General features: G+C 40.3%; 1 protein-coding gene across 1 annotated transcript in view; it reads left to right on the forward strand.

Annotated features, from left to right (window-relative positions):
- The first annotated feature begins 1,864 nt into the window (after positions 1-1,864).
- The window catches only part of ENPP1 (ectonucleotide pyrophosphatase/phosphodiesterase 1), a 59,547-nt gene continuing 38,422 nt past the window's right edge, over positions 1,865-22,989 (forward strand). Inside the window, exon 1 of the mRNA XM_019729374.2 lies at positions 1,865-2,123. Coding sequence (XP_019584933.2) covers positions 1,887-2,123 — 237 coding nt within the window. The 5' untranslated portion in view covers positions 1,865-1,886. The remainder of the gene's footprint in view (positions 2,124-22,989) is intronic.

Below are 22,989 nucleotides of genomic sequence, written 5' to 3' on the forward strand. Positions count from 1 at the left end.
AATCAATTTACTGCAGAATTAAATGCTGCACCCTTCAAGAGGGCACACAGTTCACCTAAAGGAGACGGCTTCACTCATTTTTGGTTCCTGTTGATGCTTAGATTGTACACTGACTTTTCCAATGGGTGAAGTCTTTAAAGTGATTTATTGCCTTGGGATGCAGACAATAACTTATTCCACTTGTTTTGTCAGGTTCAAAGCCACTTTGGAAGATCTCTGTGGAGTTGCTTTTAAAAGTTTTGACACTCATTTGACCAGTCTCCTTTCAGCAAATCTTTGTCCTTGAATCTGATTTTTGGAAACAGTTAAGGGAAAATTTGGAGCCAAGTTTGGGGTAAAAAAAATATGTGTAACTATGAAATGGTGAAAACCTGTTTCTCTTGGGTGGTTTGTAAGCTGACTCAAAGGTAATTGAAAAAAAAAAAAACAACAACAACTCAATAATGCTTTGATGGCTGGCCTTTACTCCTTCCAGATGTCAATTATCCTTTCCACTAAGCTTTCAGACTAGCCTATTTGTGACTCTATTATGCATATATGACTTGGGTTTTAATTTTTTGTTTATTGCCTTCACCCCCTTGGATCTAGACTGAAAGCCATTCGGAAAAGACATACTTTTATTCATCTTTGATATGGTATGTGTAGTTGGAGGCCAAAGATTGAAGGATTCATTATTGAATGAATGAATGAATGAACGAATGAATGAATGGAGTCAATATACATGAAAAGCATCTCAAGTTAAAGATTTTAAAGGGGACAACATACACTTTATATCTGTTAAACACCTGGTCTCGTTTTTTTTTAAAAAATTGACTATATTTGTGTAATGAAAAAATGAATTGTTTTGGAATTGTATAACTTTCCTTTGGCAGTGAAGGCAGTCCCAGGTATTGCAAAGCTCTTGAAAGTCACTAGTTTCACCTTGACTGGCAAGACTCCCTTTACTACACACTTGTGGTTTTTCTGATGAGCAAGGAAATGTAAAAGTTGAAGAATCAAAGGTGAATCAACACCCACCAAGGATTATAGCCTACTGTTCGTGTCCTAGTTCAAAAATAAAATATTGAAGTATTTCAGATTGAGATAATTTTTGATATTGCTAACCAATTCTCAGCATCAACCTCAGGACAGGGCAACGGGACACTTTGAAGCCTTCAATATAGAAAATTTAAAGGAACTAATAAGTATATTAAAACAAGAGCAAGGACAAAACCCCAGAAAACACAAAAACCCGTGGAAGACTAAGTATCCCTTCTCTGTGTGTTTTTGCAAAACCAGATATTTTAAGGTAGGATGTTCCTCTCTCGGAGTAGTGCAGATAGTGGGCCGGCAGGCTTGGAGGGAATTCTTGATTGTTTCTATACGTGGGAGAAAAAGAAGATCGTAGTCCCCCTATTTACATGTGCACCCACAAACACACAGGTCTGTCCTGACTCCACTCTCCTACCTTGGGGAAACTGCACGAGACTGGGCCGCTGCATCCTACTTCTGCTATTCCTGCACTATTTTGGGAGCCCATGATCTCATGCCCTCTGCAGACCACACTCTGCAATTCCAGTCCAGCCCGCGCCACGAGGCCACGCAGGGCGATTCCTGCAAGTGTTCGGAAGGTGCCCCGGGGCGCGGGGAGGGGAAGGCTTTGGGGGAAGTTAAAGGTACGCCCACGTTAAAGGACCCAAAATAACCGACACACAAAGTGCCCGAAATCAGACAGGAAGCCAAATAATCCAGGGCGTTGAGTTGCTTTCCCCCTCACTTCTAGCTCTGGGCGGCGGGCGACTAGCCAAGGGTCTGGCGACGAGGGGCGGGCGCGGCGGCGGGGCGGGGCCGGTGCGGAGCCTATTAAAGGTGCGGCGGGGCGGCGGGGCGGGAGCGCCCCGGACACGATGGAGCGCGACGGATGCGCGGGGGGCGGGAGCCGCGGCGAGGGCGGGCACGACCGCCGGGAGGGCCCGGCGGGGAACGGCCGCGACCCAGGCCGCGGCCACACCGCCGAGGCACCCGGGGACTCGCAGACGGCAGCGTCCTTGCTGGCCCCCATGGACCTGGGGGAGGAGCCGCTGGAAAAGACGGCGCGCGCCCGCCCGGCCAAAGACCCCAACACTTATAAAGTGCTCTCGCTGGTAGGTCCGCGGCCCCGCGCGGCGCCCGGGGCGGGGAGGGCGGCACCAGCTCCTGCGCTCCGAGCGCGATCAGCACCCGCGACCAGGAGAGAGGCAGCTTGTGTGCCGCTCCTGTTCGCCCTCGCGCTCATCTCTGCTGGCTGCACAGCGTGCTCATCACTCCTGTGCCTTCTCTTCACCCCAGGGGAATAGTTCACTCTCATTTGTATTAACTGATGCATAAAAAAGGGCCTGTTCATGAAAGCAGGCTGTTAAAAATTGGTCTATATAAACACCGTCTCTAACCCCCAGGGAGTGCAAGGTTTTCAAAGGGGAAAAATTACCAGCCCGAAAGTTGTTGATCTTAGGAACTACCAACAATGTTTTATCCCCTGTGGTTGGCGTTTGGGTGGCTCTGGGTGCGATATTGATGACTCACCTGGTGTTAACTGATTCCACTTGAAAAGATTGAAGAGAGCTCAGTGTATTTCAGGAACTTGGGAAAATACATTTTCCTTTGGTTCTGTTTAGGAATTTCCTTGCAGCTGTTTAGAAATTCCATCAATATTCATATTATGTGAGTGTAAAGAAACGATTATGATTCTTTGTCCACTCTTTAAACTATTGGCTACTCGGTTTTGTTGCTAACAAAAGTCCTTATTATTCCTTAGCTATTCTTTTATGACAGTTGCAGGATCCACAGTCAACTTTGTGAAATGTGGGGGTTGTTTTTCAGTCTAGATCTGTGGTGAGAAGTGCTGGACTGAGAACGTTGGGTTCTTGGCTTCGTTGTTATTAATGGCTGAGGCCTTCCATAACCACTCCCCAAACCGCGATTTGTTCTTTGTTAAAATGAGGACAACATCAACTCCACTGCACATCGCGTAAGATTATTGTGAGAATCACATGGAACCATGCATTTGGGGAAGTAAATTAAAAGACTACAAGGAGAACAAATCACTTTTATTGTAACATATGGAAAGAACAGATTTCCACATATAGAGTGCCCTAAAATATATCGTCACTTACATGTTATGATTTGAACAATGATGTGTAGACAATATCTTTTCTGACTTTTGAAATCTTTTTTCCTTTTGTAAGCATTTCCATTTTCACTGTAGTTTGGGTATCATGGAACTATTACAGTACTTTGAGGAATCAACATTCCTAAAGAGATGGTGTCATACGTAGTACTTAAAAACAAGCCTGAGAGTCAATGAGTAAAGTGTCCCAAAGTATGATTTTATCTCAAAATATATTTTGCATCATATATCACTGTTTATGTCTAGAACACATGATATTGATGAGAACTTAGTTTTAAGTCTATTGAGTTACCTTTTTAGTTTTTGTTAATAGGAGCCCTTAGCTTTTTTATCACAATCATTTCAATTTTTAGTATCAGTACTTTCAGGTGTTTAGCACACTATGAGCATTCAGTAACTATACATTGAATCTGTATGTAACTCCAATGTAAAATCATATCTAAATGTTCATACTCTAGAAATGTTGCTAAATTTAGGTTTTAAATCTTTCCTACTCATTTACTTAGAGATTTACAATTGGTATCAGTAGAGGTCTGCCTTTGGAACATGCATTCTGGTCTTTGACCCATGCGATCAGCTGGTCAAGCAGTATTCTGTTATGCTCCAATGATGCAACGCCGGGTGTTTGACATGGAAGTGTCCTAGGATTTAATTTCCACAAATAGCACAATCCTAAATATTTTTTATCTCATTAGGTGGAGTCTTTTGTTGTGACACAAATTTAATTGGAAAGAACTCTTAACCTCTTGTCTTTTGATGAACTGCTGTAGGGCGTTAAAATCCACCAAAACTCATTGCTGTGTTTTTGAAACTCTTAATTTACCCACTCTTCTTTTACCCATGCACTTCCAATGGGAAAGTCTCCAAAAGGAACTTGACAATTGCCATCAAAGAGCCCTGGGACATGTCTTCTAGAAAGGAGCTGCAATTATGGGATTCCTTTTTCAGGTTAAACATGAGCACGCTTTTCATAAAGCTGAAGGAACGGATTGACTAATTGCATCTGGGGTTGAGGTTACAAGAGGCCAGCCACTAAGGAGGTCCTCAGGCACAACATTTTCATCTAGCAGGATAAACACAAGAGTCGCCTTGTAGAGAGATAATCTGTGGAAACTTGACTGTTGCATTTTTCTGAAAATCCTTCAGGTAAACTAAATGATTTGGTATGCAAGAATGGATGCAGAGGGGAAGATCCTGCCCTACCCTTGCTTCTCTCCAGTGTGGTTTTTGATCCCAGGAGACCAGCAGGCCCTGCTCTGGGAGCTTTGGCTCTAGGCCCTGGAAATGCTCATTCTTAGGCACAGAGCCAGACTGCAGGAAACTTCAAGAGGGCAAATACACGTTGTATTCTCTATATACTTCAGGAGATATGTTAAATACTGGATCCTTTCCTTGGTTCCAAATTAAATTTTGAACCGAAATATTCACATCCACTGAGGTTAGACTTGAAGATTTATTTGAGATGTTTTTTTTGCTCCCTGGCATAATTTTAAGGGGGCAGGTAACTTTCACCCACATGGCAGTAGATTTCTCCATTCTCCAGTGAGCTGTTTTATGGCATTATTTTGTGTTTGTGAAATTCTGCTGTACTCATGAATACATAGACCTGTGTATGTGTGTGTAAAGGGCCTTGTGTGTGGGTGGTGGTAAGTAAAGACTACTTTCACCTTTCACTGAAAGAGTTCTTTGTAAGTGGCAGAAGTTGGCTTGTTTATCATAAATTTGGTTGTGAAGGTTATTTGTTCTGTTACGTAGATTCTCTTTCCTTCCTCTTGTAGCATATTATCTTATCTCTAGAATACAGCATGGAGAATATTCAAGATAGTTCTCTGCTCTTAATCTGACCTAGAATTGACATTGCTCTTTGATTTGTAAAATGTAACATCTGTCCAGCCATACTTTAGCATTTATTTCAAAATGACCAGAACATCTTGGAGGCCAAAGAAGTCTCCTGTTTGCCCCTTTATGGTATTTGTTCCACATGTTCTAGTGAAATGCGCCAGAAATTTCTAGGAACCCAACAAGACTGTTGTATTTACTACTGGGCCTAACACAGGGCCTTACGCTTAGTGTCAGGTTTTCATTCAATGAATGAATGCACTGTGTTTTTACCTAGACCTGGTGACACACTGACTTGGCAAAGGGCAAGACGGGAAGACAAAATACACAACCACATACCCATATACCCATATGGCTGGGTATATGGGTATATGAAGGTTGGGAATCCAAATATAGATTCACTAAGAGAGATGACACTTGGGTATAAATTCAGGGACAATATCAAACTGGTATCAAACATTTTATTAGTGTGTACTGATAATTATTTCTGTAATATGTAAAAATATAATAGTATAATATAACTATTGCTATAAATGGGAGGTGGAAGAGGCAGTAAATGAACTGGAAACAGAAATTCCCAGCTGAGGCCAACCTACCTAAGAGGCCAAACAGGGCCTCCATGATAACTTGAATTCAGAATTAGGATCTATCCACTGGGCATTTGCTCAGGTACAAACAACCCCAGTGTGGCCATCTGGCATGTACAAGTAAGGCCACCCTGAAGGTTCAAATGAGAGTCTCCTCACTTATACCAAGGCCTCTTTTTTTTTTTTTTTTTTTTTTTTTTAAGGGGAACAGGACTTTATTGGGGAACAGTGTGTACTTCCAGGCCTTTTTTTTTTTTTTTCTTTCCCAAGTCAAGTTGTCCTTTCAATCTTAGTTGTGGAGGGTGCCGTTCAGCTTCAAGTTGTTATCCTTTCAGTCTTAGTTGTGGAGGGCGCAGCTCAGCTCCATGTCCAGTTGCCATTGCTAGTTGCAGGGGGCACAGCCCACCATTCATTGCGGGTGTTGAACCGGCAACCATGTGGTTGAGAGGACCCACTCCAACCAACTGAGCCATCTGGGAGCTCAGCGGCAGCTCAGCTCAAGGTGCCTTGTTCAATCTTAGTTGCAGGGGGCGCTGCCCACCATCCCTTGCAGGACTCGAGGAGTTGAACTGGCAACCTTGTGGTTGAGAGCCCACTGGCCCATGTGGGAATCGAACCGGTAGCCTTTGGAGTTAGGAGCATGGAGCTCTAACCGCCTGAGCCACCGGCCGGCCAACCAAGGCCACTTTGGTTTTCATGACTTTGCTGTCACACCCCAAGTTCAGTCTTTGTGGATCTTGTAGGGAACTATTTTCTCCAGCGTTACTTTCTTTTGCTTCCTTTCTTCTGCTCCGAGTCATATTCTGATATTTTTTCTCTCTCAGGATTAATATCTGAGCTGTTTCTACTCAATACATTTTCTTTCTCATGGACACTCAGCCATCTTTTCAACATATTTCTTTTTTTCCTCCTATCACACTTTTTCAGTTAACTCTGGACACTCAGTTTTGTCATCTCCTCTTGCCCCATCATGTCCTAATTATGACTCTGAAAAGAATCCCTAATGGCCATGTTGGGAGACCTTATACATTCTCAGATATAATAAAGAACTGGGGTCCATTAATCCTTTTAGAACATTTGCAGAAATTTTTATTCTCAGTTTCCTCTAGCTAATACTTTTTTCCTCAGATACCAATACTAAAGTCAATGAAAACAGCTTTACAGTCAGTTTTGTTTTTGATGAATTCCATTGCAAAATATTTGTGTGACTTTTAAGACATAGCAAATGTATCTTATCTATATTATGGGCTTGGACAAGCCAGAGATGCATAAATTATTATTATTATTATTATTTTTTTTTTTGCGGGGGGAAGGGCATTTCAAGTTTCAAACAACTTAGGAACAAATAAGCTTTTGGAATACTTGTAATTAGAGATCTGCCTTTGATTCAAACAAACATGCCTCTATCAACCATGAAATGTCCTCCAAATAACAAAAATAAACAAAAGTACTTTTAGTAGAATAGAGATTACTCTTCTGAACTTAAGTTCTGTGCAGCAAGAACTGATAATCAGAATGATGACCCAAGATGAAAATCCTTTGGCATCAAATAAGAGCTGAGTTATGTATTTACCAGGGAAAGAAAGCGTAATAATACATTTAAGAGGGCTTTCCAAAAATAAATAAATAAATAACCAGAATGTTCAGCTAAATATTAATTAGAACACTCTATTTCTAGAGTATTGTAGTTATCTGAGATTCACTTCTAAGAATTAAGACAGCATCTATAATATTTTTCATTATTTTCTGCTCATTCCCTTTTAGTTTTTAGAATACAATTTGGTGGAGATGTAGGTATTAAAAGTTTAGATGATTATAATCATTCACATAGCACTTCAAAGTTTTAGAAAGCATTTTCCCATAGATTGTTAATTGATCCTCAACAGCTTTAAATTGGGTAGTATGGTGACACTCCTACTTTACAGGTAAGGAAACATCTGGTTCCCAGGGGTACAATCTGTATTCTTAAGCATTAGTGTGCATAGGAACCATTTGGAAACTATTAAAAACAGACTCTTGGGCTCCAATCCCAGAGATTGTGATGTGAATATTTGGAATTGTTATGGACTGAATGTTTGTGTCCCCACTCCTCACCCCGATTCATATGTTGAAGCCCTACCCTAAGAATGTGATGCTGTTTGGAAGTAGGGCCTTTGGGTAGTATAATTAAGTTTATATTAGGTCAGGAGAATGGGGTTCTCATGGTGGGGTGAGTGGCCTGAAAAGAAAAGAGAGAGAGAGAGACAGAGAGAGAGAGAGAGAGAGAGAGATCTTGTCCTTTTTCTTGATGCATTCTCCAAGGAAAAACCATGTGAGCAAAAAGGTGGCCATCTGAAAGCCAGGAAAGAGAGTTCTCACCAGCAGTTGAACTGGTCAGCAACTTGATCTTGGATTTCCCAATCTCCATAACTGTGAGAAAATAAATTTCTATTTAAGCCATCAAGTATATGGTATGTTGTTATAGTAGCCTTAAGCACACCAAGACAGGAATGGACCCAATGAATTTGCACTCAAGTTATTTAGGTGTAGGTGGTTCATTTACTCCACTTTTAGAAACTGGGTTAAATTTATAGGCAAAAGTCACACTATTAGGAAATTGTAGACTATCATAAGTGAAGTGGCTTTTAACTCAGAGTTTTACTCTGGACTAATGCCTTCCATTTGCCATTCCCATCCATTTGCCATTTGCCATTGTGTAAAGTCAATTCTCTTGTGTTATTGTGAGCTTCCAGTGTATACAAACTTTTGGGACATTGGCTTTCTTCTTATTTTCAGTTTCCTTCTTTTTTTTTTTTTTTTTAAGATTTTATTGAGGAAGGGGAACAGGACTTTATTGGGGAACAGTGTGTACTTTCAGGACTTTTTTCCAAGTCAAGTTGTTGTCCTTTCAATCTTAATTGTGGAGAGTGCCGTTCAGCTTCAAGTTGTTGTCCTTTCAGTCTTAGTTGTGGAGGGTGCAGCTCAGCTCCAGGTGCAGTTGCCGTTGCTAGTTGCAGCGGGCACAGCCCACCATCCCTTGCGGGAGTCGAACCGCCAACTTTGTGATTGAGAGGACGCGCTCCAACCAACTGAGCCATTCGGGAAGCAGCTCAGCTCAAGGTGCTGTGTTCAATCTCAGTTGCAGGGGGCGCTGCCCAGCATCCCTTGTGGGACTCGAGGAGTTGAACCAGCAACCTGTGGTTGAGAGCCCACTGGCCCATGTGGGTATCGAACTGGCAGCCTTCGGAGTTAGGAACATGGAGCTCTAACCGCCTGAGCCACCGGGCCGGCCTGAGTTTCCTTCTTAATACATGTAAAATGTACTAGAATAGGAAAATAGAGAGTCATGATAGAAAGTCATTTTGGAGGGAGTGAATTTTCACAAGCATGTCTCATTTGTAGAGTGATCATTTTCGCATCATATCTTAGGACTTTACACAAATTTAGGTGGCAAACATTTTATCATAGGTGTGATTTTGGACCCTTAAATTAAGATCATTTTGTCTTCGTTTTCAGGAAAATAATCCTGAGAAAGTAGCTTGTTCTAAATGGGTTTCTTTCCCTTCAAAAATTTTTTGATATTACCATGCATCTGGAGCTTATGGTCTCTGGTGGAGAGAGAGAACTGAAAAGAAATTCAAGTAGTTTTTTTATGATGCTATTGTACAGCAAAATAAATAAAACTGTCATGAGATTTTTCCAAATAGAGCCTCAGATTCTCCAAACTATCTTTGAATAATTTTGAATATATATGTTTATCAATATAAGAAAACACATGTAGAACAGAATTTCAGTCAGAATGTTTTAGGTGGCAGTTCTCAAAGCCTAGTCTGGATGTCTGGGGGAGTTCCTAAAGTCTTTCAGGGGGATCCATGAAGTCTAAAGGATTTTAATAACAATAGTGAGACATTATTTACCTTTTTTCACCATTTTGACATTTACACTGATGGCATTAAAGCACTGAGGGGTAAAACTGCTGGCACCTTTGCAGAAATCAAGGCAGTGGCCCCAATTGTACAAATAGTCATGCACTTAACAATTAAAAATAAAATAAGTTTTGCTTAAAAGAATGTACTAGATGAAGCAGTAAAAATAACCTTGATGAAGCAGATTTTATTCAATTTCAACTCTAAATTGCCTGTCTTTACTATTCTGTGTGACAAAATTGGAAGTATTATATAGTATATCTACTGCATGCTGAGGTACCAATGTTTTCTGGATGAAAAGCAATTGTGCAATTGATTTGGAAGCTTAACTGACTGCTTTTTTTTCATGGAACACCATTTTTAGTTGAAAGAAAAACTGACCAACGGTGGTTACAGACTTGGGTATTTGGCATGTAGTTTTTAAAAAATGAATGATCTTAACATGTCACTTCAAGGAGAACAAATTTAGGTGACTGTCGCCTATGATAAAACCCGAGGTTTCAAGTAAATATTAGAATTTTGGAAAACTTTTATTTGCCATTGTAGTCTTGACAGCTTCCCAGTCCTTAAAGACTTTTCTGATGAAATTGATGGAGATAGGGACATAATTTTTTAAATGGCATAATAATACATGTCAACATTTGGAAAAACTACATAACTCAGTGAACCAACATTTTCCAGAGGACCAATGGATGACTTACAAAATCATACATGGATACAAGTACCATTGAAAGTGCAAGATAAACTAATGGATTTTAATGTAACAGTATGAAAAGTTCATTAATATTGTGTCCAGTTTCATATTGCATTTTGCCTTTAGGAAATTATACTTGTAGAATGCTGGTGTCCTTTTGAAGAAGAATGTCCACAATGATCTGAAAAAGGCTTCTTACGGTCCTCAGTAGTTTTTCAGAGTATAAAGGAATTTTGAGACCAAAAGTCTGGAGAATACCTGCTTTAAGAAAAGTTGTACATTCAATACTATTTAAGAAATAGGAAGGGGGCAACGGAGATTAAGACATAAAAAGAATCAGCTAGTTACAAAAGTTGTATTTTTATTTAAGGTCCTTTATAGGTTCCAAAATAATTCTACATCTCGTTCCTTTGGTTCAAACCACAGCTCTGCCATTGTCCCTGTGCTAGAAATGAAAAAAAATCATGGCTCAGAGAAATTTGGGGGACTTTGCAAAATCACAAAACTAACAATTCTCTTATTCTCATCATTGTAGTTTATTGACAGATCGTTTTGAAATCAGAATTGGGTTTAAATCCGTACTGTTATTATCTGTTTGAATGTAGGCAAATAACTTTAAATTTCCTGAATATCAGCTTCCACAACCATAAAAGAGAGATTATAAAACCATATCAGGTGTTGTTAGAATACATGAGCTAACATGTACAAATTAGCTCATAGTGCGCTCTAAGTGGTTGTTTTTCTTGTTATTGCTAATCTTCAATGTAACTGAATTTTTTATTTTTCCTTACTCAGAAGACACTTTACATCCTTGCTATCCAAATTGTGGTCTGCAGACCAGCATGTCAGTATCAACTACTTGGAACTTATAAGAAATGCAGACTCCTGGGCCTCATCCCAGACCTAACCAAACCAGAATCTTCTTTTCTATAGATCCCCAGGCATTAGTTTGCACATTAAAGTTTGAGGAGCAGCACTCCATAGGGTTATGCAGTGGAGAAGTCACAGCAATGGTAATTTCTTTAGCTGGGAATTCTAATCAACCCTTGTTCTGCCAGTGACTTCACACATGCTGCTGATTGCGTTTCGCCCTTTTCCTTCCTTAGACCTGAGGGGGGAATTAATGATAGTAACCACACGAAGTGATCACCCTGATAAATGTAGTACGTGTCTGGCACCATATTATTGACTACATTCCCTATGCTGTTCTTTACATCCTCATGACTGTTTTGTAACTACCAATTTGTACTTCTTAATCCCTCTTCCTTTTTCACTCAACACCCAACCCCCTTCCATCTGGCAATCATCAAAATGTTTTCTGTATCTATGAGTTTGCTTCTGTTTTGTTCATTTATTTTTCTCTTTAGATTCTACATATAAGTGAAATAATATGGTATTTGTCCTTCTCTGACTTACTTCACTCAGCACAATATCCTCTAGGTCCATCCATGTTGCAGATGCAAGATTTCATTGTTTCTTAAGACTGAGTAATATTCTATTGTACATATGGACCACCTCTTCTTTATCCCTTTCCCTCTTTTTAATTTTTCAGTTACAGTTGATATTCGATATTATTAATTTCATGTGTACAGCGTATGCTTAGACATTTATGTAATTTAATAAATGACCCCCCTGACTAGTCTAGTACCCACCTGGCACTATACATAGCTATTACCGTAATATTGACTATATTTCCTACTTATGCTTTACTTTACATCCCCATGATTATTTTGTAACTAGCAATTTGTGCTTCTTAATACTTTCATCGTTTTCACCCTGCCCCTAAACCCTCCCATCTATTACCACAATAAACCCATCTGACACCATATGTAGGTATTAAAATATTATTGACTATAATTTTTATGCTATACCCTACATCCCCATGACTACTTTGTAACAACCACTTTGTATTTCTTAATCCCTACCCATTTTTCACCCATGACTCCAACCTCCCTCTCATCCGGCAACTATCAAAGTGTCTCTATATCTTTGAGTCTGTTTCTGTTTTGTTTGTTTATTTTGTTCTTTAGATTCCACTTGCAAGCAAAATCACATTGCATTTGTCTTTCACTGTCTGACATATTCCACTCAGAACAATACCCTCCAGGTCCATCCATGCCACCACAGATGGAAAGAACCCATTCCTTCCCTGGCCGAGCAATATTCCATTATGTATATATGTACCACCACCTCCTCTTTATCCATTCTTCTGTCAGTGGACACCCAGGCTGCCTCTACATCTTGGCCATTGTAAACAGTGCTGCAATGAACATATGGATGCACAAGTCCCTGGAAGTAGGATTACTGGGTCCTTCTCTGTCTCTTGTTATATAGCACATGTCCCCAGGAATTGAGATTACTGGGTTCTTCTCTGTCCTTTGTTACAGCCTTTGTTTTAAAGTCTGTTATCTGGTATACACGTAAGTATTGCTACCCCAGCTTTATTTATTTATTTATTTATTTATTTATTTATTTATTTATTTATTTTCCGTTTTCATGAAATAACTTTTTCCATCCCTTTACTTTCCATCTGTGTGTGTCTTGAAGTCTGAAATTAGTTTCTTGTAGGCAGTGTATGTAAGAATTTTATTTTCTTATCCATTCACCCACTGTATGTTTTTGATTGCAGCATTTAATCCACTTACATTAAAAGCAATTCTTGGTAGATACGTAGTTATTGCCATTTTATTAATATTTTTTATTTTCTTTCTCTTTTTTTTTTGTCTTAAGGCAGTCCCTCTAACATTGCTTGTAATACTGGTTGGGTGGTGATGAACTCCTTTAGCTTTTTCTTTTCTGGGAAACTCTTTATCTGTCCTTTGATTTTAAATGATAGTCTTGCTGGATAAAGTACCCTTGGTTGTAGGTCCTTGCTTTTCATCGCATTGAATATTTTGTGCCAATACCTCTGGCCTGCAAAGTTTCTGTTGAGAAATCAGCTGACAGTCTTATGGGAGCTCCCTTGTAGGTAACTACGTGCTTTTCTCTTGCTGCTTTTAGGATTCTCTCTTTGTCTTTAACCTTTGCCATTTTAATTATAATATGTCTAGGTGAGGGCCTGCTTGGATTCATCTTGTTTGGGACTCTCTGCACTCCCCGGACTTGTACGTCTATTTCTTTCACCAGATTAGGAGATTTTTCAGTCATTATTTCTTCAAATAGGTTCTCAATCCCTTGCTCTCCTTCTCCTTCTGGTACCCCTATGATGCGAGTGTTGTTACTCTTGATATCATCCCAAGGATCTCTTAAACTGTCCTCATTTTTTTTGGATTTTTTTTTTTTCTTTTTGCTGTTCCAATTGTGTGTTTTCTGCTACCTTGTCTTTCAAATTGCTGATTTGATCCTCTACTTCATCTAATCTATTGGAGATTCCTTCTAGAGCCCACTGGGCTTCATTTCAGTTACTATATTCTTTACTTTTTATTATTTTTTTTATGGTTTCTATATCCTTTTTTATGCTTGCTTTCTCTTTGTTGAAGTCCCCACTAACTTCCTTGAGCACCCTCATAACCATTGTTTGAATTCTATACCTGGTAGGTTGCTTGCCTCCATTTTGTTTAGTTCTTTTTCTGGAGTTTTCTCTTGATTTTTAATTTGGGATGTATTTTGTTTGTTTGTTTGTTTCCTCATTTTGGCTGCCTCACTGTGTTTGTTTCTATATATTAAGTAAGGCGGCGACGTCTCCTAGTCTTTCCAGGTAGCCTAATGTAATAGCGGTCCTGTGGGGCCCAGTGGCACAGTCTCCCTGGTCTCCTGAGCCAGGTGTTCCAGGAGTGTCCCTTGTATGGGTTGTGTGTGCCCTCCTGTTATAGTTGAGCCTTGATTGCTGTTGGCATGTCAGTGGTGGTATTGACCCTCGGGCTGACTGGCTGTGGGGTTTGGCCACGTCCACAGCTTATATGGCTGCTGTGTGGGGGTCTTACCACATGGAGCAAGATTCACCCCAGTGGGCTCTGGTTCCTGTTGACACCACCCTTTGTGTGCCACTTGTGGGGCTGATTGGACAATGTTCTGCTGTGGTCTGAAGCCAACCTCCAAGAATGTTGGTTCTGGGTCTCTTGGGAGGGGCTCCAGTGCAGGCCCAGGCAGCTACTGCCTGTGACTGGCTGGGAAGTACCTGGTAGGAGCTACAAAGTGATCCATAGTTGGTCACTGCCTGTGCTGTACCTAGAGGTACATGGGAGAGGCCGCGCTGCAAACCCAGGTTAGCTGCTACTGGTACCGGATCTGGGGTAGCTCCACAAAAAGCCAGAACATTCCAAGGCCTGTTGCCATCTGCTAGCTCCTGTAAGGTTCAGCTGCCAATAAAGCCTCCTGTGGGTATGCAAGTTGGGTGATGCAGAGTTTCAGTGAAGCAGTGGAACTTACCAGGCCAATCAGATTCAGATTTGGTCCGTGAGTGTGGGCTCAAAAACAGGAAAGATGGCACCCGCCTGCTGGCTGCACAAGAAGATTTCTCATACAGGGAAAATGGGGACTGTCCCTCCAGTCCTTGCTCCAAAATTACACCACTCAATCTCTCCCCATATGTCTCTAATACAAGTCACCATCCCTCCATCAGTGCTCAGGGTGAGTACTTGTGCAGGCTTTTTAAGAGGATGTCTGGGTTTCCTGCAGCTTTCTGTCTCACCCATATGGTTGGAATCCCCACTGCTTTTCACAGCCAGAAGTTGTGGTGTCTCCTCTTTCTGCCACCAGTACTCGAGGCTAGGGAATCTGGTCCCTTGCTCTCTGAGGGGAACCTTTGTGGCTGAGATATCTGTCCCGATTTTCAACCACCGCACATGGGTGTGGGACCAGCCAATTTCGCATCTCCACTCCTCCTACCAGTCTCGACATGGCTTCTTTATATCCTTAGTTATAAAAGTTCTGTTCAGCTAGACTTCAGGTGGTTCTCCAGGTTGATTGTTCTGTAATTTATTTGTAATTTTGTTGTGTTCTCGGGATGAGGCAAACACAGCATTTATCTACTCCGCCATCTTGGGTCTCCTCTGTCCATTCATCTCAACTAGGTTTTCAATTCCTTGTTTTCTCTTTTCTCCTACTAGTACTACTATGATGCAAATATTGGTACGCTTGATATTGTCCCAGAGACCCTTTAAGCTGTCCTCATTTTTTTATTTTCTTGTGGCTGTTCTGATAGGGTGTTTTCTGCTATGTTATCTTCTAAATCACTGATTTGATCCTCTGCTTCATCTAATCTACTGTTAATTCTCTGTAATGTGTTCTTCATTTCCCTTATTGTATTTTTTATTTCTGACTGTTCTTTATTATGTTTTCTATCTTCATTTTTATGTTTTCTGTTGCTTTGTTAAAGTTCTCAATGAGTCCATCCACTCTTCCCCTAAGTTCATTAAGCATCCTTATAACCAGTGTTTTGAACTCTGCATCTGGTAGATTGCTTGTCTCCATTTTGTTTAGTTGTTTTTCTGGAGCTTTGTTCTGTTCTTTCATTTGGGATGTGTTTCTTTGTCTTGCCATTTTGTCTGCCCCCTTGTGTTTGTTTCTATGTATTAGATAGGGCTGCTATGTCTCCTGGTCTTAGTAGAGTGGCTTTATGTAGTAGATGTCCTGTGGGCCCCAGTGGCATTCTCCCTCGTCACCTGAGCTGGGTGTTCCAGGTGTGTTCCTTGTGTGGATTCTGTGTGCCCTTCTATTTTAGTTTAGCCTTGATTGCTGTTTGGACATCAATGGGAGGGATTGGCTCTCAGGCTGATTGGTTGTGAGGACTGGCTGTGATGACAGTAGAGGAACTGTAGTGCAGGAACTGACCATATGGAACAGGATTAACTTTAGCAGGGCTCTGGTGCCTGTCCTGTCTACCCTTTGGATATGTTGTCCTGGGATGTGGCCTCCAGTGATGCTCTGGCTCAGCCTACTTGGTATGCCAGCCCCAGGGCCTCCTGGGAGGGGACCTGCCACAGGCCAAGTTCAGCTGCAGCCTGTGCCCAGCCTGGGGACTCCCTTTCATGAGCCACCAAGCAATCTGCAGATTGCCACAATCTACCCTGGGCTTGGAAATACCTCAAGAGGCCAAGCTATGAATTGAAGCCAGCTGCCACAAATGCCAAACTTGGGTCTGATCAGCAAGAGGTACAGGGCACCCTGGGGCCAGATGCTGCTTATTTGGGGTTTGTGAACCTTTGAGAGGTTTTAGGAAAATCTGCAGCATGAGCCAAGATAGGCCATTTGTGTGGAAAAGCTGTTGGAAGTGGCTTGGTTGGGCCTGCAAGTTCAGTGGGGTGGGGTCTTAGGGAATCACCAGGGCAGGGTGAATGGTGTTTGCCAGGTTGATGGAGACTCAGACATGATGGCCACCTGTGTCTGCATGGCCGGAGGTGAGAGGGCTCAACAAAGGAATGGTAGATTCTGTCAGCACTTCCATCTGGAAGAAAGCTGCCCCTCCAGCCCTTACCCTGAATCCAGACTACTTGATTCCTCCCCTTATGTCCCTGGCACCTTGCAAGCTGCTGCCCCAGCACTGGAGCTCAGAGCAAGTGAGACAATCAGTGGATAAGTCTATGTGTGAGCTCTTTAAGAGGAGTGCCTGGGACTGCAGCCACCCTCTCGCTCATTCAACAAAAATTTCTCCTGATTTTCACAGCCAGGAGTTATGGGGATTTCTCTTCCTGGCATTTGAACCTTGGACTGGGGAGCCTGTTGTGGAACTGGGATGCCTTGCTTCTCTTGCGGGGAGCTCCGCAGCTGAGATATCCTTTCTGATTTTTAACCACCATACGCGGGTGTGGGGCCAGGGTGTTTCAGGTCTCTGCCCCTCCTACCAGCCTCATGTGGCTTCTGTCTGTCCTTAGTTATAGGAATTCTGTTCAGTTAGACTTCAGGTGATTTCTCAGCAATGTGTTCTATAGATTAATTGTAATTTTGATGTGGTCATGAGAGGAGGTGAGCCTAGCATTTATCTACTCTGCCATCTTGACTGGAAATCTAGCACCATTGCTCTTGTCACGTGTACAGAACACTGGATACACAATGTCTTACTCCCTTCATGTGTGCAGTTTCCATCTCTCAGGAGCCTACCTATTCTCTCATTTGTTTTCTTATACTTTAATTGCCTCTTCCTTACTCTGCCCTGACTTGTCCTTTAATTTCTCGTTATTGCTCTTGGTTGTGCCAGTCTTCTGCCTTTGCTGTGATCTGAAAACATTGAGATGTTTTTTCCAATTCAACCATCCATCTTTCAAAATACCAAGTAGATGTCACTTTACATCTCATCATCAATAGAACTCTTCAATTCCAAGTTTCCACCACAGTACTTTCTCCATAATCAACAATGTACTTGACCAAAAATCAAAACAAAGAATCTTATACTAGGGCTTTTCCAGTGGTGTTGAATCAGGTTAAATGTCCTCTGTGCAGAATTTGTTCCATAACACTTAAAACTTCGCCAATCACACTGGTTTCCTAAGTGCCACCCAGCATCATTTAGATTAGAGTCTTCTGGAGAGTAGGAAACAGGTGAATAATGTATATTCCTGTGGGAAGGGTGTGGTTCAGGGGCATTATGAATACTGTGTCCGTCTTTTCTATTTTTGAATTAACCAGGGAAATAAATACAAAACAACTCTATATTTGTACACTATTGAAATATCTTACTGATCAGTTCAAAGGAAGTATATATAAAGTATGTTGACATATAAAAGTGTCTTACATTTCTCACCTCTTTGGAACGTTCAAAGAAAAAGAGAACATTGATTTTTCTGGGGTGATTCGGACAAAGGTCTTGAGAGAAAGGGACCGTATAAAGAGTCCTAAACTTGGAATCACAAGAATTATTTGCCATGTGACCTTTGAACAGTCTCTTGGCTTCTCTGACTTTCTATTTCCTTAACCATAATAAGAGGGGTTTGGACTAGGTGGGTTCTTTCTAGGTCTAAAATCTTAGACATAGAGAGCTGACAATATTTTCCTCTTATAAAAATACTACATATTGAAGAAAGCTCAGAAAATACAAAAAAGTATAAAGATATTAAAAATTGCTGTTTTCTTACTATATGCTATCACTATTTTGTTCCCACTCCCAGGACTTTTCTATGTGTATGAACTACTTTTTTTTTTTTTTAACAAAACTGCATATGTTTCATTGCCTTTTTTCATTTATGTTTCATTATGAGATTTACCACTGCTAGAAAGCTTTTCAGTGTGTCTTTCATGAGTAGGGTTTGAGACTTTTATTTTCCTAATCTTAGTTCATTAGATGATACTTGAAACCACCTCTAGTTGTACCTCAGATGTAATCAGTCCCCAATAATTTATTTTTCTAGTACATATTTTCTTTTTTATTTATTTCTTAGCTCTGTGTCCATTGCTCATGTCTCTTTTTTATGGTTTATTAGTTTTCCTAAAATAATAATTTCCCTTCATTAAGATTCTGCTCAGAATTTCCCAGAGACTACCACAACTTACATATATGGGGAAATGTGTACTCATAAACTCATTCTTCTTTTTAGCCTTATTTCTCATCACTTGAGTAAGAGTTATCACTCGAGGGCTTACCGTGAACAGTTTCATCCATTCATAGCACTCCTGAAGGTTTATGCATACATGTGTAGTCACTTATTAGTCAATATTTGTCAAGCACTTGGAGCAGACCCTTGCACACAGAAGTGATATGTAAGTATTTGTTGAATTCATACATGCCTTGATTGGGATTACTCTTCGCTAGACCCTTTGTTATGCACTTACTCTTCTTTTAATTGATACAATTGTGTGAGGTAGGAGGGAGCAAACCTGTTCGCTGATGAGTGAGTCCGGTATGGTACCCAGACCTTAGTTGGGACTGTGTGTCTTTTACCTTATGTGGGACATGGTATCATATGTATAACTTGGAATTAGGAGTTCACAGGGCTCAGATATTTTTCGGTCAACTTCTGCTCTTATGGCACTTAGTTGATTTTGAGAAGTGGGGGCTCAAGATGCATATTTTTCCCTAATGTTCCAGCTTTGCTGAAATACACCTTCCATTACCATCATCTCAGACTTGTATTGTTCCTCAAATATACTTTATGTCGATTATTTCTGTTCTTTATCCCAGGAGTGATCTTTTCACTAAACTTTTTCTCACCCAACACTCTGGGATCCATGTCAATTTTTCCTCCCACATGAAACATTTTTTAGCTGCTCTTCGACCAGCTCTCCCTTTTCCCTGAACCACTCAATTGTCAGTTAGGCATAGAGAGGCTATAGAGTTTAGTGGTTAAGGGTCAGACTCTGGAGCCAGAGTGTTGGAATGTGAATCTGTCTCTGCCACTAACTTCTCTGTGTCCTCTGTGTATATGCAAACTAATTATAAAAGTGCCTGAGAAGTAGTGGATGCTAGCTTAGGGTTTATTGTTATTGTTATGGTTAGTAACTTATTAAACAAATATTTATTGTTCCTACTGTGTGAGCAGTCCTTTGCAAGAGGCTGAGGGCTAAACGGTGATAAGGGGAGGGGAAAGGCGTACTCCGTTATGGTGGTCCATCCCCACTGGAGCAGATAATTTGTTTGTTTGTTTGTTTGTTTGTTTATTTTAGAATTAATGTACAATATTAGTTTCAGGTGTATAGCATAGTGGTTTAACATTTACCTTATGATGTGATCGCTACAATAAGTGTAGTAGCCGTCTGTCACCATCCCAAGTTATTATGATATTATTGAATATATTCCCAGGACCAGAAACTTATCAAGATTCCCACAAGATTGTCTCACATTACAGCTGTGAGACAGTCTTGCTGCCTAGAAGCTGTACACAGGGCTTAGTCATAGAGGTCTGAGAAGGCGTCCCTGAGGAACTGACAGGTGAGCAGAAGAGGATTCTGACGGGAGGCAGCAGCATGTGCCTAGGCCCTTGGATAGCAGGGAGCATGGTCCATCCCAGAAAGGCAGACGGCCTGGGTGGCTGGTGTACCAAGACAAAGCTGGAAAGGTGATCAGGGGCCAGGTCCAGGCAGGACCTTGCAGACCATTTAGGGATTTGGGTTTTTGTTTTAAGGGCAATTGGAAATCACTGAAGTCTTTTTCTGTTTGTTTTCATTTCAATTTTTGTAATTAGTTACAAAATCTGATGTACATTTCAGAAAGGTCATGTTAGCTCTAGTGGCAAGACCAAATTAAAGGGCGCATATTAGGTGTAGAAAGATCACAGTCATTTTTTTACTTGCCCATTTCATAACTACTTTTTCCTACTAGATTTTAAGGTCCACGTGTTGCTAATTAAATTAAAATTTACACTAATTAAAGTTGAAATGAAAAAGGAATTCAGTTCCTACTCACAGTAGCCACTTTTCAAATGCTTAACAGTGATGTGCCATACATACTACCATATTGGGCTGCACAGACTGGAACTTTGTATCCTCCTTTAAATGTCTATTGCCCAGTGCTTACAGGTTGTGATGTCTAAAGTTTTTTTTAAATTTATAGTTCTTCCAGCAAGTAATAATGAAAATGTTCATAGAATAAATGTTCTTTGTTCAAGAAATCTTTATTAGAACAGAAGAAATTGCTTGAAAGGGTTACGTTGTGAATGTTCTTACAAATATAATTTTAAGATTTCTTATCCAAATGAATGATTGTAATTAAGTTGACGTAAGCCTAACTATACACTTTGAAAGGTGACACATTTCTGAAATTCTGTTCCCTCCAGAATTATAAACCCATGTATCCATTACCAGATTTTAGGTTCTGTCTTTTAATTGCCACTGTAATTGTCATTTGCGTCTTTACCGAAGACTTAATCTGGGTGTTTACAGAAAGTAAATGGTTGCTTGTTATCTCCCTGTTATCCCATTTCCTATCCTCAGGAAGAATTACCAAAAACCCTCTAGATAGTTGTCTATTTCCACTGTGCCCATGTTTCAAGAAGAAATATGAGGTACAAGGTGTTCTAGCCATTATGTTCCAAAAATTGTTTCAGAAAAGAAAAGAAATAAATCACAGAAACACAATTGAGCACGATATTCTTTTTCCACCTTTTGTGTTTCATCTCTGACCTACTCTCTGCGTAGGCAAGATACCTGCCTAGGCAAGAAAAACAATGTCTTTTGGGTAAAACCGGGGGTGCTTTACCTTTTAGTTTATCTGTTTTATACTCTGCCTGAAGGTAGGAAGAACTCTCTTGTACCATAAATAAATTACTTTTCTTCCCTTTCCCATTGATGAGCTTAACTAAATTTAAAACATTTTTTTTCTAAAATAATTTAATACTACTTTTATTTAATGAGTCATATCTTTCTTAATTATAGCTTCAAAAGAAACAAACTGTTTTCAGGATGATTTGACCATGCTGTTTTGTTGTGTTTTTTCCCCCTTGAAATCCATCTGTAACAAGATAGAATTTAAATATTTTTTGCATCTATGAGATTGAGAATTAAAAACAAGTGAACCCTCAACATGGAAAGTTTTTTGCCTGTGTTAAATTTAGCTTAGATTATACCTTGGGCTGTGTGTGTGTGTGTGATGTCTGATTATTTGCTGTGCTGGCCAAGGTCCAATCAGAAAAACAAAGACCACACTTGGTAATTTAATCAGGAGGATTTAATATAAGAAACACGTTACAAAGTTGTTAGAAAAGCTGCAAGTTAAAGGGGTTGATGTGGCAATGATGTGGCAACCCAGAAGCATTTCCCTTCCTCCAATGAAGTGATGAAGAACCAGGTCGTGACCTCTGAGTGAAGCTGGCCAGTTGTGCACTTTCAGCAGAGTCAACTCTTAGATTCTTTGCATTGATCACTTCACCTTGGGCACAGTTGAGGCACACGATCTGTGAGAAGGAGAAAAGCAAGTGTGTTTTCTTACGTGGTCAAGGAGCTGTGTTGGTTAGTACTACTAGTCATTTGATAAATTCTTCTCTGTTCAGCATCCAGTCATCAGCTCTGTAGACTCAAAAACCTTTCAGTTTTATGATGGTTCAGGAATTGTGGAAAGGCTTGGCTGGGCAGGTGTGGTTCAGAGTCTGTCTTGCAGTTGCAGTCAGATGGTAGCTCGAGTTGCAACAGCAGGGGATGGAGCATCTAGGAGCTGGCAAAGTATCTCTCTCCCACTTCATGCACTTTCATGACATCCTCATGTCGTCTTTATGCGTGGGCTTGCAGCACGACAGCCTCAGAGTAGACTGCTTACATGGGGGCTGAAGGCTTTAAGACCAGATATTTCGATGATGGATCTACATAATTTAAAAATAATCGGATAGTATTTTATATTGTTTGGATTTACCATAGTGTATTGTATTTACTCAATTGTTTATTAACAGAAATTTAGGTTATTTGCACATTGTTACTATTACAAAAAATGCTACAATAAATAAATATTTCTGCATATCCTTATGTGCTTCTGTGAAAATATCTATCAGATAAATTAATAGAATTGGGATTGCAGAGTAGAGGTTATGCACATTTTGAATTTAGATAGATTCATCTAAATCATCTTTTAGAAAGGAACTTATACATCCATGAAGACAGTGTGAGAATGCCTGTTTCACTTTCCATTCTTGCTAACACATGAATTAGCAATCTTTTTAACCTTTGTCAATTTTTGGGGGTAAAAAGGGGACTCTTTGATTTATAATTCTTTCATTTCTAATGAAGGTAAATGTCATATTTTTGCTAGATGTTTAAATAGCTAGTTTATTACTTTGGGTATTTAAAAAATTACGGGTTATCTTTTTCTACTTGATTTTATACATTCATTCTCTACCATGGAAGTTAACCTTTTGCCGTATGTTGGAAATGGTTTGTCCTAGTTTCCTTCACCCCAGTTTTGCTTTCACTTGTAGCATTGCCCAATTTTAGATGTAAATAGAAAGTCTAGAGGCAGGAGGCTGT

This window comes from Rhinolophus sinicus, linkage group LG05 (genome assembly GCF_036562045.2).
Source record: "Rhinolophus sinicus isolate RSC01 linkage group LG05, ASM3656204v1, whole genome shotgun sequence".
Classification (NCBI taxonomy): domain Eukaryota; kingdom Metazoa; phylum Chordata; class Mammalia; order Chiroptera; family Rhinolophidae; genus Rhinolophus; species Rhinolophus sinicus.